Here is a 20,425-nt window from a genome sequence, read left to right on the forward strand (position 1 = left end):
GATAAATGGGTTTTTGAAATTGTCCTGAAGGGTTACTCTATCCCATTTACTTCTACCCCCCCCCACACACACACACCTTCCCCGTCCCTCTTCAGGGACCCCTCTCATGAGACCCTGTTGCAGCAGGAAATAAACCATCTCCTGCAACTAGGAGCTGTGGAAATAATACCACCTCAACACAGGGGAAGAGGGCTCTATTCCCATTATTTTCTCACTCAGAAAAAGAACAGTGGATGGAGATGCATTCTGGACTTACGCAAACTAAACAAATATGTAAGGACACAATGCTTCAAAATGGTAACCCTGGCAACCATAATTCCGGCATTAGAGAGAGGAGATTGGCTCTCGTCCCTCGACCTCCAAGACGCTTACTTCCATGTTACTATTCACCCAGCACACAGAAGATTCCTACGCTTCACTCTAGGCCATCAGCATTATCAATACAAAGTGCTTCCCTTCGGCTTATCTACAGCCCCAAGGGTATTCTCCAAGGTCCTAGCCGTCGCCACAGCTCACCTCTGCAGGCTAGGGGTAATGATCTTCCCATACTTGGACGACTGTCTCATAAGAGCACCAGCTCAGCAGATGGCAGTACAAGCCACACAAACCACTATAACCCTCTTCACCAACCTTGGGTTTCAAATAAACGTCCGAAAGTCCACTCTGGTCTCCGTCCAGCAACTGGAGTTTATAGGGGCCTATCTTGACTGCCTCTCAGCATCAAGCGAGGTTACCCCAACAACGATTCCTCAATCTAACCAGGCTAATAACAACAATCACAAACATCAGCCCCCAAACATCCGCCAGAGTCTGCCTACAACTCCTTGGGCATATGGCTGCCACAACTTATGTAGTCAGACATGCCAGACTTCATATGAGATGCCTATAGGCCTGGCTCCACACTTGTTATCTACCACACAAGCATTCCCTCCACAAATGGCTCATTGTGCCCCGCAGAGTCAAGGACTCCCTCAAGTGGTGGATGCAACCACAAAACATCTGCTTGAGGGTCCCATTTCAGCAAAAAGCTCCCACTATAATAATCACCACAGATGCCTCCCTCATGGGATGGGGAGCCTACCTGGACAACACCACCATCGAGCGACACTGGTCCCCAGTGGAAACCAACCTACATATAAACATTCTAGAGCTCCAAGCAGTCAGAAAAGCATGCGAGTACTTCCTTCCACTTATCCGCAACAATACCATCAAAGTCCTCCCGGACAGCACAGCCTGCATGTTTTACATAAACTGGCAGGGCAGTGTCTGCTCATACCCTCTCTGCGTCGAGGCAATACACCTATGGCAATGGTGCATATCCAACAACATAGACATTTCTGCTGCTTACCTGCCAGGAATTCAGAATACCATGGCAGACCAGCTGAGCAGACACTTCTCACAAAACCATGAGTGGAAGATGGACTACCCTATCCTCATGACCATATGACCATCATAACCTGGTGGGGGTTCTCAACTGTAGATTTATTCACAACAGCCCACAATATGAAATGTCCTCAATATTTCTCACGAGCGGGGCTCGGACATCATTCACTGGACGATGCCCTCCTCATAAAACGGGAAGCACCGCTAATGTACGCATTCCCCCCAATTCCTCTACTGAGCCGTGTGTTACACAAAATCAGACAGGACAAGACCAGGGTCACACTCATTGCACCCACATGACCCAGACAGACATGATTCCCATACCTAACACAGATGGCGGTGAGCCCACTTTGAACCCTTCCACAGCTTCCTCACCTCCTGACACAGGACGCTGGTCACATCATTCACCCTCACCTAGCAGTTCTCTACCTCAAGGCCTGGTTACTCCATGGCTAATGGGCTTGGACCAGGATTACTCTGAGGAACTAAAAGACATTCTCTTGAATAGTTGCAAACAGAGCACACGCAAAACATACGCTCATAAGTGGGTATGCTTCTGCATCTGGTGTGAGGCTCATTATATGTCGCCCCACTCTGTTCCTCTACCCAGAGTCCTGGACTACATAGTAGGCCTTAAAAAGGCAGGCCTTTCCAAAGCTCTATAAAGGCGCACTTAGCAGCGATCACCTCCCTACATGATAAGGTAGATGGAACCACGATCTTTGCCCACCCAACAACCAAATGATTCTTAAAGAGCATGACCAACATCTACCCTCCTCTGAAATACCCTACTCCTATATGGGACCTTAACCTCGTGGGGAAACCAGTCGAACCCCTTGCGACTTGCTCATTGTTACATCTATCGATGAAGTTTTCCTTCCTTATCGCGATCACTTCAGCGAAAAGAGTAGGGGAGCTAGGAGCCCTAATGGCACACCCGCCATATACCATATTCCATAAAGACAAAGTGATCCTAAGAGCCCACCCTAAATTTATACTTAAAGTCATCTCCACATTTCATTTAAACCAACTGATTTACTTACCTGTGTTTCTTCCAAAACCCCATGCCGAGGCCAAGGAGGCATCCCTTCACACTCTCGATGTCCATAGAGCTCTGGCCTTCTTCCTAGAAAGAACAGTCATTTAGAAAATCGTCACGTCTCTTTCTATCAGTCACAGAGCGATTGAAGGGTGAGGTCATCTCCAGACTATTTAAGTGGATTTCTTGCTGTATCCACCTGTGCTATCATCAGAGCAACATTCCAGCTCCCGCTGGGATTCATACACACTCCACCAGAGCACAATCCACATCAGTGGAATTTCTCAATAATGTACCCATTCTAGACATTTGCAGGGCAGCTACCTGGGCCCCAGCACACATGTTTACCAAACACTATGCCCTAGAACAACATTCCGCTGCTGACACACAGTTCGGACAATTGGTGCTATCCACCGTCAACAGAGATGCTCCGAAGCCCCTCCTTCCATCGAGGGATACTGCTCCATAGTCACCTAAAGTGGAGCACCCACAGGGACACTCCTCGAAGGAGAAGAGAAGGTTACTCACCTTGTGCAGTAACTGAGGTTCTTTGAGATGGTTGTCCTTGTGGGTGCTCCATTACCCTCTCTCTTCCCCTCTACTTCAGAGCTTCACGCTGATTCTCTGGAGTAGAGAAGGAACTGAGGGACAGTTGGCAGCGCACACTAAGTAGCTGCTCGGAGCAGTGCAGGGCACTGCTACTATAGATCTCTAACTACGAGCGCAGGGTGCCAAGACACCTAAAGTGGAGCACCCACAGGGACAACCATCTCGAAGAACCTCAGTTACTGCACAAGGTGAGTAACCTTCTCATATTCTGATGTGTGACTTTCTCAGTCTCTCCTGTTCAAGCTGTTCGCCTGTGGCTAAATAATCAGAGTGTGATGGTAGTAGGGGGACATGATCCAGAGTCTCCCATCACACTAGTAGGTGTCCAAACCACTGGGCTACTGAGTCATACTCACATGTATTCTCTCTCTGGACCAGTGACTGTTCCACTGTGGATAAATACTTAAATAGTCACATCACATGTCCCAAAGACATAGCAAATTTTATTACAGTATATAAAATTCTGAAAATGCTCTTCTCGCCCTGATAGTAAAGATTGGAGGGGGAACAAACAACTTTTTCACAGGCACTGACTTTTTGATTTCCTCAGGGCTGCTCAACCCCCGCTCTGCCCCAGGCCCTTCCCCCCACTCCACCCCTTCTCCCAAGGCCCCACTCCACCTCTTTCTGCCCCCACTCCACCCCTGACCCTTCCCACCCCCGCCTCGCCTCTTTGCGCCCCATTCTGCCCCCTCCCCCAAGAGCGCCCTGCCCTTGCTCCACCTCTTTCTGACCCTGCTCCTCCCTCTCCCACCCCCAGTGCCTCCTGCCTGCCGCTGAACAGCAAGACAGTTTTATTCAAAATAGTTTTTCTATGGTCTGTGTTGTGAACTCATTTGAAGCTTATTCTTGTCACTTCTGCTTCCCTGCTCCTTTCTTCCAAAGCTTCTTGGAAGAAACACCTGTCCTCATGAAGACTCTAGGTATACTTTACCTTTCAGGCATCAGGCAGTCTGGATAGGTGACTGCCAAATGTTATGTTTGACCAGAATATAGGTCTGTTGGTAAGAGTTTATACTTTACTATGAATAGGTTTGATGTCACACTGGATGTTAGTACAGCAACTCCAAAACACATTGAATTCCTTCAGAAGACAGTATTTTAAAAAATAGAGAATTATATCACCCTGTCACATACCTCTTACCAAAGATAGATACTAAGTAAAATTCAATTGTGTTGCTTAGAAAATGTCTGGTATAGGCGTAATCAGTGCATTTTGGTACTTACCCTACTAAGGCTGGAGACTACAATGTAGGATTAGGCAAACCAACAGGAGGCATTTTGGTAACTCTGAGGTTTATATTAGGCAAAAAAAAAAAAAAAAAAGGAGGATTGGAATAAGATATAAACCCCATGGGCTGAGTAATGTCATTTCAGGATGAAATTTTTAACTCTCTTTCAACATTTCCATCATTAACGTGTTAAAATAATTACTGATTTACATACACTCCAGGTTGTAGCATAGAAATGGATTATTTTCATTATGAAAGCTGAAAACAATAATCCATTTAACATGTTAAATTATTAATACAAATGGTAACTAACATTTTTTTTATATTTGTTCCTCAAAAAAAGTTTTAAGAAATTATGCAAGGAATCACTTTTGCAATTTAAGAAAATAAAAATGATGAAGCTATTTTCATTTTCAAAATGAATATAAATGTAATTGTTTATGTAATAAAACTATTTGTGTAACCTCAAGTTAACTCTAATCTGTGTTTTCATTGTTTCTCATACCTATGATTCCCAGCGATATGTACATGAGAGTCATATATAACTATCAACCATATGATATCTGCAAGCTTTTGGAGGACATGGCATTAATAAATTTGTTATTGTGCAAGTAACTGGCGCATATCAGGAACTGAATTAGGTAGTAATTGCGAGGTATTACAGCCACCATATGTTTTGCACAGTGGTAGATTTGAGATGGTCTTGTTTCTCGAACATAGATAGGATAAAGATGATATGTCAGAGGCTCTCACTGTCTGTGCTAAGGGTAGAAGAAGAAGGGGAGTGGATGAATTTGAGTTGGTGTTTCATAGCTGATGGGAGGGAAGTGGTTGTGGATGTTACCTTGTAGTTTTGTATTATAGACAGAACTGATAACACAGCTTCTAAGATCTCATCTGCAGTGAGCATGCTAGCAGCCTGGGCTTGCCAGGGATGAGGAGTCCTTTCTTTGCAATTGCTCCTCCCAGAAGCTGTGGGGCTGGGCACAACAAGCTGTCTTCCCTGTGCTTTCAATGATCCCCTTGCAGGTGAGTGGGACACAGAGTTGTAAAAAAATGGACAGGGTAAAAACAGAGGGAGAGAGGGTTGCAGGAACTGGAGAGCGTGGGTGGGGCAGCAGGGAGGGAGGGGGACAGGAGCTAGGGAAGGGGATTTGGATGGGAGCAGAGCAGGGGCCATGAGATGGGCCCAGAAGGATTTGTAACCACTAGAGAACACTCCTCTACTGAGCCTGGAATTGAATGCCTGAGTCCTTCCTGAGTCTCTACATTCCACTTCTGTGAGCAAATAGCTGTGAAACCCACTAACAAAGTGGGTCTCATTCTGCCTCTAATAGCTCGTCCACACAGAGGATAACACCCTACTACTGCTTTATTTAGTGTATTAGTTCAAGTGGTAGAGGCCTGTGCTGTAGATTTAAAGTGCTCTGCTGGAAACTCAAGATGGGAGTCAGTATGATTTCACCTAGAATTTCTGTTATTTCAATTTCTTGAAAATTATGTTTAAAAGCCTGTGGTTAAAGGTCATTAAGGTTGCAAAGTCAAGCACTTAAAAGTCAGAAAATGCCAGAATTAAGGCTGCCTGTGTAGGCTGACTTCGGCTCCCTTATGCCTATGCATTATAATGCAGTCTTTAATTGTATGATCACATACTATTTTTCCCACAGGCTCCCTGCCTCATTCAGTGCACAGGATGGATGATGTTCTGGGGATGAATTAGGGTTGTGTAGTGAATGAAGCTGTTGTTTGTAGGACCCCTGCCTCATTTGTTGCAGAAGCTGGAAGGTGTTAATGAGGCAGATGGTTGAAGGAAGAGAAAGGATGGTTTTATAGTTAAGGAAGTTGAATGCTACTGTGGAGAACTGGATTCTATCGATGTATCCATCAAGTTCCTGTGTGATGCTGGGCAAGTCTCTTAAATCAATCTTTTCACAGGTGGCCACTAATTGCATGTTTCTCCTATGTGATACACCTGGGGCCAGATTTGCTAAATTGCTGAGCAGTCCTGACCGCAACTGAAGTCAAGGGGAATTGTGCTTTGAACATACATACATGCTACATAATGCGAAGTACTCTGAACAATTTCTTGGCTTCCAATGGCCTATGCCAAGGTTCCTTTGTGCTACTGTAGCAGTGCAAAGGTACCTTAAAACCATCCTATGAGCATAGAAAATAAACTATCCAATTAACCTAGCCCTTTTTTTCTCTTTTTGAACCAATTCTGATATCAGTGTGTGTATTCATTGTTCATATTATTCAACAAATAGTTTGGATAAGCAGCTTTCAGGCTATTGGAAGTTCACAAACTGTTAATGGACGAATGAGTCCTTTTTTCAGTATTGTTGTTTGAGGACTATAGTGATATTTGTATTCTAGAAACATGTTTTAAAACAAAGTTAAATTGAGTGTTTTGTTCAAAGAGAGCTGAAATGGGAGATATAAATCCAAACTGGACCATTGGGGAAGCTGTTCTTTATGGCTTCCAGGTGGCAGGCCCGCAGTATCACTTTAGAAAATAAGACAGTGGGTGAGTGGGGAACAGCAAAAGATGACCTGGTGAGAAAGAGAGAGAAAAGAGAAGAAAGAAAGGGTCCCATCAACATGATTGCAGGAATTTCCTTTCACTGGTGAAACTATTGGACAGTCAGAGAAACTTACTCCTAAGAGCCCTTATGGCAAATTAAGCTTTGGAAGAACTCTGTATAGAAAAGAAAGTCTTGCACAGGTAAGTTAAAGATGCCCTGGAAAAAGTTACTGCAAGGGATTTTTATCTTATTTCAGTACAGTTCTGCTCAGCTTCCCGAGTGTTTGTGTCTGTATTTCTTTCTGCTCAGTGTAACTGCTCAGTGTAATTAACAAAATTAATTTTTGAATTGTTTTGTTTATTGATTGTTCTTTATGACTGGAGGTAGGAAAAAACTGATAAATAGCCAAAGAAGATACAAGTACTCCCAGGCTATATTATATCAGTTATCCTGTCCAGTCTGGTCTAATTGCCTCATCCTGAGCTTTTATTCTGAACTGAGTCAAACGTTACCTGAAGCTGGGCCCTTAATGAGATCCATATTTTGGTAGTTATCCACCTGCTATCAGTTAAGCAGGATACAGGGCACTAGACTTTCAATTAAGCAGTATAAATTGCCTTTGAGCCTGCTGCAGTGATCAAGAGACTTCACCAGGGGAACAGTATTTGGGAAAAGTATTTGGAAAGGATCTACCTGAGAGCAGGGCCGGCTCTGGCTTTTTTGCCGCCCCAGGCAAAAAAGCCTCCCGCCGCCCCCCCCCCGGGGGAGGGCGGCGAGCCCCGCCGGGGCTCCGCTCTCCCCGGGGGCCAGAGCGCCAGGGGGAGGGCGGCGAGCCCCGCCGGGGCTCCGCTCTCCCCGGCGGCCAGAGGCTGCGCCGAGGGGAGGGCGGCGAGCCCAGTCGTGGTCCCGCTCTCGGGCCGGAGTGCCGCGCCACGCCGCCCCCCTCCAGGTGCCGCTCCAAGCACCAGCTTGGTTGGCTGGTGCCTGGAGCCGGCCCTGCCTGAGAGGAAGGAAAAGAGCTAGTTCTGGCCCGAAAGAAAAGGTAAGATAGCTATTGTCATTGATATTTCACACATCCTATTCTTAATATAGTTGGAGAAGGTAATGTGTGAGTTCCTAGGCTTCCATCTGAAATGCTATTGAGTGGTATGATTTTTATTTGGCTCCCACCACTTCCTTTTAAAATTAGAGCTTGGTCCCAGGCATCCCAGTACAAAGAGGATTAAATCATATTTGCTATCATAATATAGGTAGGTGACATTAAATTCCTCTTGTTAGCTGTTATAATAATTGACAATTGAGTAATTAACTTTAAAATCCAGCAGGTAATTTTTAACATACTTTTTACTGCTTTAAATCTTAGTCACATGCTGAAGACATCTCAAATCCATAACTCAGGAGCCACTGATAAATCCTGAAAACACTGACAATAGTATAATATTTAATAGAAAAATAAAAATATCAACTACATATTAGTTACTAGCAATACATTTCTGTAGTCGTAGTATTCACGGTTATTTAACAGTACAGTCAGTATTGGTGACTTTGCTTATGACTATACCCTGAAGGAAATATTCTTAGCTGTGTTTTTTCTGTTTCCAACAGAAAAACATGAGATTTTAAGTAAAATGTTGCTCTTAGTTATGCAAGTGTAAATCCAGAATAACTCTGCAAAAGGTAGTGCAGTTATTTTGGATTTGCACTTGAGTAATTAAGAGTAGACTTTGGTCCTTTGTATGTTGTTGAAATCTGATTAATTGAATACATCTAGCATTTCTTTCTGGTATTTCTAATTTGCTGATTTGAGATGATACTTTTCTATTCAGTAAGATTAAAAGAGAGTGCTTGGGAAACAGTTGTATGTAACAGACACAGATGGGACTGCTATAGCTAGAGATCTCTAAAGAATTCCACCACCACAGTATTATGGCAGTCTAGAACATATATGTAATGTAGCCTTTGGAAGATGAATCCCAGGAAGGTCTTACAAAGCACGTGAGAAACTATTGAGAAAATTAGAGCAAAGGATAAAATACCTGCAAAATGAATTGAAGTTGGGGACTGAATAGGGAAGGGAAATAAGGCAACATAAGCGATATCTGAGACTGACCGAAATATATGGGAAATCAAACTATATGAGAGAAAGTGAAAAATACAGAAGGAAAAACTCCATCCATGTCTCTTCTATTTTTCTTTTGCCAAGTAAGCAATAAAATAGAATTTATTTACCAGTCTCCGATCTCCCCTTTTTCATATAGGTAGTGGGCTGTACAAATGAACTACATTTGTTGGTAGGCACAAGATCTTCTGGAAGTTACTGTTCCAACTCTTTCTCTTAGACAAAAGCACCAAAAACAATGTCTCACAAATTGTTGTTTGGACAGTACTATTTTAATATGTAGTGGGTAAAGCTCTTTTGACTGTGGGGAGAATAGGTCAATGTGCATAGAAAAGAATAAGTGAGACATTCTGATGAAATGTCAACAAGACATTTACTTAAAAATTGAAAACACAGCAGACATTTTAATAATGGAATAATGTGGACTACCCATCACCACCCACGATCAAGACCATTTAGGATTCAGAATATTAAGAGCAGAGCAACTGTGCATAACAGCCGGTGTTCAACATCTGTCATGCTGGAGTCCATTAATGTTCAATTGCATTCTATTGTTTTCAGATTATTCAACCTCATTTCATTGTCATTGCTTCTGCTAGGGATTAATCAACTGTTTACAACTACATGGGGTTTTGGAGTCATAATGGAACCAATTAGTATAGAGTTTTAGACAAAAATACAGTATTCAATCCCTAATGAAAAATAACTAATTTACAAGTACTTGGTAACAATTTAATCAAGCTTGAAATCAAATACACATAATAAATCATAATGTGACACATTTTTGACCTTCTGCATATTTCATAAAGACAGAATAAAATAAATAAAATTTCCTTGTAAATTTGTGAATCTATGTTTAACGAGAGCAATAAAAACATGCTGAAATTATATTAAGTACCAAAATTAAACATGGTCTTTATAATCAGCAGCAGAAATTGTCTTTTGGTGATGGTGATCAGATTATTTTGTTTCTTTTAATTTTAGTTGTTCTGAGCTCCTTTTACTCATTTTACCTATTTGGAGATACTCCCAAGTAGCAGCATTCCCTCTCTATATAAATTTTAGACACTTGTGTATATACTGTGTGTTTGCATGCATTATATACATAACCAGAGGGTGCCTGTGTGTATCACTCTCTCCTCATATATTTTGAATTCATTTTCCATTAGATAAGTCCATATTTACATCTTAATTACTATGAAAATATTTTTCAAAGTTTCAATATATTTGAACAATTTCTTTATATTAAAAATTAAATATATTGCAGCTCTCCAGTATCCACTGAAATATTGAGCTCCCTACAGCAATGTTCCACATAGTATATACAATAATACTTAAATTCTGAGTCATAAAGCTTTTCTAATAGATAAACAGTCATCTGGAGTCAACATTGTACAGTCCCAAACTGTATTATACATTTCCACAAAGCATGAAATTATCCTTGTAACAATTACCTCTGCCACCCCTAATAGTTTCTAATAAATACTTTTAGTTATGTGTTGACAGATTTTTTGCTGAGTTGCAAAAGATTATTCACTGAAAAGACTTTTGCCTAACTGTTGTGATTCTTGTGGGGCCAGCCAGACACTAGTCCAGATGGCACGTTGTTAGTGCTGGACAGACATGGCTTTGGACATGGCTCTGGGTTTTTTTATTTTGTGTTCTCCCCCCCCCCCCCGCAGTTCCCAGGGTGGGAAGGTACTGGGATGGAAGCAGAGGGCTGCCCACCCACCTGCTGCCACCTGTTCAGCTCTTGCTGCTGCTTTTATAAAGCCGCCTCTTGCCCGTAAGATATGATCACTGCATTCCCACAGTAATTGAGGAAGGAGCAATCTTTCTTTCACTCACAGAAAGTCTTTTTCAGACTGCCACAGTTCTCCATTACAAAATACATTATCCCGAGAAGACCTGGGGATTTTTCTGCCAGTTGACATAAACTGACCACTGGAATATGTGTGTTTAATCCATTAAAATCTTGTTGGATTAAATGGACTTTTTTCCTTCAGAAACTGAATTTTTGAGAATGGAGATGGCGTTTATTTCTCTCTTTGCCAAGCTTAAAGAAATGTAAAGAATGACAGTAACAGACTAGTTGCTAACTACAGTTCTGTTTGTTTTTTCTTTATTAAACAATAAGCAACAATTGTAAAACTCCTGGAAAACTGTTATTTTTTTGGAGATGCTGTAAAAAAAAAAACATCTCTCTGACTTCTGGGAACACACTCGAAGTACAGATATTGTGTTCTAAGACTGTTTTTCCCAACACATTTCAGCTACTATAATTTTTTTGGGAGGGTGAGGAAGGCTCAGAATTAAAGTGGCAAAAAATATGAAATCTTCTAAATCAAACGTGGATTCTGGTTTAGAGTCAGATACCCAGTGCAAAAGTGGAACAGGCTGCGTAGTGAAATGTGGCTCAGAAAGAATGGAGAGTGCTGCCAAAAGGAGACTGGCTGCTAATGCCAGGGAAAGGAGAAGAATGCAAGGACTGAACACAGCCTTCGATCGACTAAGAAAGGTGGTTCCACAGTGGGGTCAAGATAAAAAACTCTCCAAATATGAGACCCTTCAGATGGCATTAAGTTACATTATGGCTCTAACTAGGATCCTTGCTGAAGCAGAGAGATACAGCACTGAAAGAGACTGGATTAACTTTCACTGTGAACACTTCCATCAGGAGAGCTACCACACTTATATGGGACAGAAAATGGAAACAGACAATGACCCGTACACACAAAGAATCTTCAGTTATCCACCTGACCATTTTCAAATAGCTAATTAGAACTAATTATGGACTAGTATAATTCAACAGACCAAATGAGTAATTTTGAAAAATTAGCAAGAATTAAGCTGCTGAATAAGGTAATCTTGTCATTATAACAGCTATATTCTTGTTTACTACTTATGCTGATGTTGCTTAAATAAGTTTGCTTTGAAAATTATTTGCTATGCATCTAAAAGATTGTTTCCCTATTACTAATGAAATGTGTATAATAAATCTGTGTTGTATATTTTATTTATGAAATATTTGTAACAATCCCTTCATAGTTCATTTGAATCTGGTATTAAATTTTACATTCTTTGCTGTGATGGATCATGTCACATAATATTTTACACACCAGCGGCCAAACTGATCCATGGTATAACTCAATGGAATTAAACATGGATAAATTTGTTCCCATGTGTCTTTTTTTTTTTTTTTTTTTATGTTAGCTTTGAGAATACATTTTTATTTCCTATCCAGTGGATACCATGAAAAAGATAATTAAAATGCATTCAAGTCAGAGGACTAACTTTAAACTTTGTAAGTTTGATGTATGGGTTATAGGTTTACTTTAATACTAAACGGTTTATCAGAAAAGAGCTAATTTCAAGTAGTGTACAGAATGTTTTTTTCTTTAAGCTGGCTGTAAAAGCAGATGTTTATATATTGTAAAGTGAATACTTGCATGAAAGTAGAGATCTAACTCTTAAATTTTGTAGGTTTTACCTACATGTATGCTTTGTGGTTTGTTTTTTGTTTTGTTTTGTTTTTTTACTTTCTCCCCCTCCCTAATATCTGGAAACAATAATCAATTTTGTAAATAAAATGTTTCCCCACCCCCATTTGAAATGATCTTTCTTACTACCTGAAAGGATTGGAGTCCTACTGTGGGTGTTGTGCCTTGGTGGATTTGCTACAGTGAATGTTACAACACTTCAATCAGGCTCTTATCAATTATTTTGAAGAAAAAGCAACTACTTACTGTATGAAATGATTTTGCCTTTGGGTGCTACTGCAATCAGAATCACTGTGCTAGGTGCTGTACAAACACATGGTCAGAATTAGTCCAGGCCCCAAAGAATTTATAATCTAAAAGACTAAGTGTGGAGAAAGGTTATTATAACATCCAAGTAAAGTAGTCAGGTTGAAGGCTTGGCATACCTCTTGTTTGTTCCATAGACTTTTTCCCCCTGTTCTTTTGGGGGAGGTAGGTGGGAAGTAGATGAAAAGGGAAGAGGAGGAAGGGATGAAGTTGATGAAATGTTGGAGGAGGTGAAAGTGAGGAGGAAGGCAGGTGGAAAGGTAGAGGTGATTGTAGCAGAGTTCATAGTCTACATAACTTCAAGTGCAGATGATGTCCATTGTGATGTCTGAAGGCTGCTCCTGCTGGCTCTGATAATGGGCGGCTTCCAAGAACCAGTTACTTGTTGGTCCTGGCTTTGTAGGTTAAGGGTATGGGAGCTGCAGGGAAGACAGTCAGTTTCCTTGCAGGGTCCTGCCATATCCTGTATTATATCTTTTTTTCAAATGAAAGGAGTTATTCAGCAACTAGGGAACTTTGAATGAAGAGCAAAATCAGCAGTAGAAACTGCCCTGACGTGAAAGAGAGGTCTGAATATTGAGAATGGTTAGCCCCAAGCCCTCGTCTTGCAGTCTTTATTCTGGCAGAACTTTCACTGAAATAAATTATCAAAATTTTGCTCTTAGTTACTACTCTGCAGCCCCACAGATTTCACAGGAGTCAGACTGGCTACCCAGGAAGAAATTGACCCAATGAAAGTTTTACTGGAACAAAGGCTGCAGGACTGGGCTCTATTAAACCTATGTTTAGTACACATAAAAAGGAAATAATATTTTTTGAACAACTTTGTCCAAAAAATGCTGGCATGTGTTATAATTAAGGCTGCAAGTGTGTCATGGAGGTCACAGAGGTCACAGATTCAGTGACTTTCCATGACTTCTGCAGTGGCTGGTGCTGACTCAGGGGCTGCCTGTCGTCAGCAGCAGTTTGGATGTTTTAGGAGGGGGCTAGGGGCAGGGGATTGGTGGGTGTGGAGGGGCGCTTACCTTGGGGTGGAGGGCTCCCCGGCTCCCACTGGCATGGCACTAAAGCTCCTAGGCGGAGGGGCCAGGGGCCCACACACTGCCTGTGCCCGCACGCTGCCTGTGCCCACAGGCCCCGCCCACGCAGCTCCCATTGGCTGTGGTTCCCACAAGCAGCCAGCGCTTGTGGTGGGAGCAGTGCACGGAGCCCCTGACTCCTCCGTCGCCTAGGAGCTGTAGGGACACGCAGAGCTGGGTAGGGAGCCCTTGCCAGCCCCGCCAACCCTCCCCCAACCTCCAGCACCAGTAAGGGTCCCGGGCTGTGCGCCATGGCCGGCCTGCCTCCCCCCCAGCACCAGTGGGGTCTTGGGCCACCTCCCCCAGAGCACCCACAGCCCCCTGCCCAAGTTTGAGTTTACTGCCTGTGACCTGTCCATGACTTTTACTAAAAATACCCATGACTAAAATGTAGCCTTAGTTATAATGTTGCTGTAGCTGCATATCATACATCAGCAATCCTCTCTCTTCAACAACATATATAGTAGATCACCAAAATACTGTTTTACTTCTCATTAATTAGATTACATATGTCAATGTGTAAATTGTCTACAAGGAAAGCATTTTTACATACAGGGAACCAAATTCTGCCTTGGTGGGGCGTGGAGCCCCACTTAGATTGTGCTATTGACTTTATTAGGAATGCATATACGCAGAGGGCAGAATTTGACCCATGACTTTGTCTTATCATGTTGTCCAGTTAATGCTGTATGATATGGATACACTAAAGATTGTTTTCCCATTAATAGATGGGGGATTCAGGTACATACCTTTCGCTAGTAGTAATGGGGCAAATGCTGTGCTGACTTACACCCATTCAATCCATGTAACTTCTGGGCAGAGACAGTGTCTTCCTCTTTGTTTGGATAGCCCCTAGCCTGCAGGCAATACTGTAATACACCTAGAGAATGAGGTTGCATGGCATGTACAGCACAGACTTTGCCTCAGGGGAAATTATCCTTTTAAGTCTCTTGCCAGATACATGGGACAATACACAAGTGTATAGAAACAGCATTGGTGGGCTACAAGTTTATAATTAAATGATAAAGCACTTCTAAAATTACTTTTTTCACATGTAATCTTGTGGTACACAAACTACTATATGATTTCATGCCATACATAATCAATGTAAAAGTAATTCATACACATGCTCCTCCCATTGCATATTCCATATATTATTTTTATTTATCTTCCAGTAGAATATAACTAATAGATTTAAGTATAAATATATTGGAATAGTATGCAAAGAATTACATTATACTACTGTTGTTATGCCCACAAAGGGAAGAGTGAATCAAGATAAGAGATCAAAGATCTACAGTCCTATTACTGAAGAATTTAAACACATCATCTCCTTGAAAGACACTATAGTGTAATGGATTGGTTGTAAACACATTGTAAATTAGGCCACTGGATCCATATCTGCTGTTGAACTACAGTAAAAGAAAATTAAAATCTCCATCCTCTTAGTCTTGATTATACTACTGGGAGTTCAAACTCAATAAACTACTTGGGCAAGGTGGATCATTTGATGCTTACCTGTTCTGATCATTCCCTGTGGGGCACCTGGCATTGGCCACTTTTGGCAGACAGGATACTGGACTAGATGGACCTTTGGTCTGACCCAGTATTGCCGTTCTTATAATCTTATCTTTATGTTCTTATTAATAATAATAATTAGTAACAAAAAACCCTTTCTCTGCTATACATAACTTTGTAGTGGCTTTGTTCTTAAGGTGGATATAATGCTAGACTGGAAGTTGAAATTTCTGATTTATATACAGCACAGCTGGCAGAAGTACAAGTTTCCCCATGTTTATCTGGCAACGTGCTTTAATTCTGATCTGGAGGGGCCCTCACTAGGAGCAAATACATAGCACTGTGTACTTAGCATTCAGGCCCAGATTTTTGGAAGTGACCACTTGTGGATGTCTTGCTTTCTCTGTGTTTAGGTTTGAGGCACCTTGGCCTGATATTTTTTTTTGGAAGTCGGAGTGTCCACAACATCAGTTGAAGTCAGTGGGAACTGGAAGTGCTCAGCACTTCTGAAAATCAGTTGGACACCCTGAAATCAGCAGCCACTTGAGGCTCTCTAAGACTGTCAAGTGTGGTAGAGGTTTTTGTAATGTGGATACTTGACCACTGATTGAGACACCAATTAATTTCACACAGGCTGTTGAACAGCTGTCAGAGAACCTCAGAAGACTGGGAAGGGAAAATGTAGTCGGATTGTTTAAATTAGGCCCTGATCCTGCACCAAGCTCCCTATTGGCAGAACGATGTGCCCACACACATTCCTATTCACTCCATGGGGCTCCAAATGCAAGCAGAGGCCCAGCCACATGGAACTTGGTACATTTACCCACCCAGGCTGAATTGTAACTGTTGACACAGATTCTGATCCCACTTACAGCTGTGGAAACCAGGAGTAACTCAACTTTATTATCAAAACGTCAAATGCAATTATACCTTTGTAAAAACAGTGAACATGAGATCAGAATTGGGTCCCATAATATCCCATTATTACATGTCACCTGGGCTATTCAGTCATCCTCTTCTAGTAATGTTAAGTAAGTGTTCACTCTCTTGGATTGTGATTTGCCTCTGCTATGAAAATTAATGTATTGGTGGAGGCCAGAAATACTTGTTTTGCTAAATATTTGTTGCTCTACTAAATATACTTGTAACTGATATTAAAAATTATATACTAATGGGAAATTAATGCTTGTCCTTAAATAATATGCTCAGTGCCAGTAACATGCTCAAATTCCATTCCAGGGTTTCTATCTTTGAACTTACCTGTGGGACAGGGCCCACGGTCGCTGCGGGCCTTGAGTGGTGATTTGGGAGGGAAAAAACAGGCTGCTCTCTGTGTAGGGAGTGAAACCCAAGTTCCAAGTGCAGGAACTCCCTTTTCTCTTATGCGCTGATGGATTGTGGGGAAATGTAGTTTACTAACAGCCAGTTTATACTGCTTGGCTGGGGCAAACCCTGTATGAAGGAGGGGCTTCGGGGGAGCAAGAGAGACTGCAGAATCTCTCCCAGTTGGGACAAATAACTTAGGGGTTTTTTTTTTTTTCCTCTTTCATCTGTGTTGATTTACAAAACCTTTGAGACAGATTCCTTTGGGGAAGGACAATATTAACCTCAGAAGACTGGGAAGGGAAAATCTAATCAGATAATTTAAATTTTTGTAATTTAAAAAACTCCGTGAGTTTGGCCCTTTTGCATTATTTTTCCTGCCACATGCTCATATTACTTCGCATATAACAGGATGGGCAGTCGTTTTTATTCCTTAGATCTCGTGACAGCTGCTAGGCTCCCAAGCGCTATCAAGGATCTAATAGACTCAGTTATAGAATCTTTGGCATCTTGTGTGGGAACCTGGAAGGGGCAGGGGAGGTGCTTTATAAGTGTATAAATGATGATGATTATGAATGGAGTCATTGCCATGTTAAAAATGCACCTCTTACTTACCTCACAGGGATTCTCTGAGGATTCTTTATTTTTTGTACAGTGCTTTAATAGTATAAAGTGTTACATACTTTTTATTATTAACCTGCTTGGCGGAAATATGGAGCTGAAAACCACTCTCTCAGTCAGATTTGCAACACCCAGATCCTAATGCACAGACAAGGATATGGGATGATCTATTTGCTGATCTTCCTAAATGGGACAATCTAATCCTAAATGAATAATCACATGGCAGAAAAATAAATAACCTTTTCTGATAGCTGGAATATATAGGGGGAATTTTCAAAAGTGCTCTGCTTTGGCCTAAGTATGGTTCACATTGAAGTCAATGGGCAGGGCTCTATATAGATTTTGTGAGGTCACTGCTGTCCTCTGTGGTTCTCTTTGGATCCCAGCCTGCCTGCTTTGCCACAGAGGTTGCTGCAGTAATTTTGGAACTCACGGAGCTGCAGTAACCTTTGAGAACCTGCTATGACTGAGAAAAGGAACCCAACAAGTGTGTTATCTGGGGAAACATACATGGTTTGTGGTGGGAGCTCTGCATAGTCTCTCTCCTTCCCCCACATGATTGCTATGGGGAGTGGGCAGGACCCTCTCTTTCCCAGTTGACAGCTCTTGATGTGGTCTGTGCTAAGGAGAGCCCATTTATTATTAGTAGTTTGTACTGTTGTAGTGCATAGGGGCCCCAATGAGTGGTCAGGGCTCTGTTGTGCTAGGTGCTGGACAAACATAGAACAAAAAGGCAGTGCTTCTCTCACCAGTAATGATCCCCTCTGGTATGGTAGGGTTGGATGTCCATTTTTCATGGAGGTTGTCCTGATTTTTGAAGGATTGTTGCTAAACAAAAGAATGAAGTTCTTTACATGATTGTGAAATTATGATGTGATGAAACTGCTTTACAGACACACAGTGTACTGTATAACTCTGGCCTGGTCTACACTGCAGGGGAGTGAGGGGGTCTATCTAAGATACGCAACTTCAGCTATGTGAATAATGTAGCTGAAGTCACCATACTTAGATCTACTTACCGTGGTGTCTTCACCGCAGTAAGTCAAAGGCTGACGCTCTCCCGTCGACTCCGCCTGTGCCTCTCGCCCTGGTACAGTACCGGAGTCGACGGGAGAGCGCTCGGCGGTTGATTTATCACATATAGACTAGACATGATAAATCGATCCCCGCTGGATCGATCGCTGCTCATCGATCCAGTGGGTAGTGTAGACAAGCCCCTCTGAGACATGTCACTTTTCACCAACATGGCCACCATATGCAAGAGACTCATAAATATCACCTGTGGAGTTGATCTTCAAGTCAGTGGAAGTTTGCTGTTGACTTACATGGAGCAGTGTTGGACTCCACTATGGGCCAAACTATTCCCATCTCTTCCAGTGACTCATTGTGTGACGGTAAGTCATTTCACCTCTCCGTGCCTCTTTCCCTGCTCGCCATATGTCTGTGTTGTCTATTAAAATTATAAGCTTTATGGGGCAAGGACTGTCTCATATTCTGTGTGCATCCAGTGCCTAGCACAGTGGAGCCTCAATCTCAACTGAGATCTCTAAGTGCTATTGTAATACAAATAATTAATAGTAATAATCAAATGCTGCTAGCCTTACTCAGACTATAATCCTATGAAGCCAATGGCATAGAAACTCTCTTGTGTGAGTAAAGTGAGCAGAATTAGGTTTATCATATATACTATCAAAATATAACATCCAAATTTTCCTATGATTGCTAAGCAGAACTCCCCACTGATTTCCCTGGGAAAAGTGACTGACATGATATGGAACAATAAACACTAGTTTAGAAACAATGCCCACTAAGCAAAACTTTATTTTCCAATACATTTTACACTCTATTTGTGGTGATGAACATGGCTTACATTTAGTCTTTCAGATTTGTGGGTTTAGTTTTCATTAAGAAACCCATTTTTAAGGTGTCTCTCATACGAAAGTTGATCTAAATTTTTTTTTTATTCAGTAAGAATTTACAGAATAATTCCTTTTAATGTTCTAAAAGTATGTATCCATTCTAGCACTATAAGAAGTCCAGAAATTTATTAAGAACAATAAACATTGATTTATTGAAGAAACAGTCCATTTCCTCTACACAGGTTTATCTTTGAATAGTTTGGTTTCAGCCACTCATCCTGGCATACTTTTAAAAAAATGCTTAAATACTTTATAAAGCAAAGATTAATAAAACTGCAAGAAAACATTGCTAAAAAAACCAACACAAAACCCATGTATGATTTAATTGATTTTTTTACCAAATGGCATCTTATAAATGATAGACTGTGTACACAAATGTTTCTCCAAACTTGTAGTTTAATCTTAAATCGTACAGAAAACTAGCATGCAAAATGTATGTTAATTCATACAGAAATTTCTCAAAGTGACTACATGCTTTACTTCAAGGATTAAGAAGGGCCTGATCAGACTGTGAATTGGTTTCCAACAGTCAGCCAGGCTCTACAGTCCTTAGTCATATTTTCAGCATTTCAGAATGGTGATTTCAGTATTTTTCCAGATTTTACTGACTAACATTTAGAAAGCTGTGTCACCATCCTAATAAAGGGACCATACTGTGCCATCAGTTTCTGAGCAGAACTCCCCATTGATTTTAATGGAGAACTCTGCTTAAACTGATGGTGCAATGTGGCCCAAGATTTGAGTATGTGATATACAATAAGTGGCTCTGTGTAGCTGTGATGGATTCAAGGGGCAAGTATGTTATTTCACAGTAGTTTATGCAGCTGGCTAGTACCCCAGCAGAAATGAGAAGACCTAGGGGACCCACTTTGCTCATGGAACTATACCTGAACTAATAATGTAGCGCTAAGAATATTGCTTCTCAACTAACAGGCAGAGACTGATTGATTGAATTCAGGCCATGCAGTAATTGAGAAATATGGGAAAATAAGAGCAAAATCAGGATTAGCAAATGTACTGGGGCATATCCATGTTCTTAATTTACACCCATATCTGTAGCATCAAACTTCCCTCACTGGTGGCTTTAAACTTGCAATGTATTTCAAAGTCCCTGCGAAGTCTGCTAATAGGCCCCTTCACAAAAGTGTGTTGAACCAATCACAGTAAAAAGCCACCTGGGGAAGAGCAAAATGTGTATCATGTGGATTGTATATTTGATTAACTCATTCTATTTCTCTATGCTCACTACCAG

General features: G+C 41.5%; 1 protein-coding gene across 1 annotated transcript; it reads left to right on the forward strand.

Moving 5' to 3' along the window:
* Positions 1–11,236: 11,236 nt before the first annotated feature.
* Positions 11,237–11,689, forward strand: ATOH7 (atonal bHLH transcription factor 7). Its single transcript, XM_024210054.1, has one exon. It carries the CDS (start codon positions 11,237–11,239, stop codon positions 11,687–11,689), a length of 453 nt encoding a protein of 150 aa, XP_024065822.1.
* Positions 11,690–20,425: the final 8,736 nt, after the last annotated feature.

This window comes from Terrapene carolina, unplaced genomic scaffold (assembly GCF_002925995.2).
Source record: "Terrapene carolina triunguis isolate 2854851 unplaced genomic scaffold, T_m_triunguis-2.0 Scaffold95, whole genome shotgun sequence".
NCBI lineage: Eukaryota > Metazoa > Chordata > Testudines > Emydidae > Terrapene > Terrapene triunguis.

Bases quoted from the DNA above. Each gene is read 5' to 3' on its own strand.
- ATOH7 (XM_024210054.1), top strand. From the start codon at position 11,237: ATGAAATCTTCTAAATCAAACGTGGATTCTGGTTTAGAGTCAGATACC.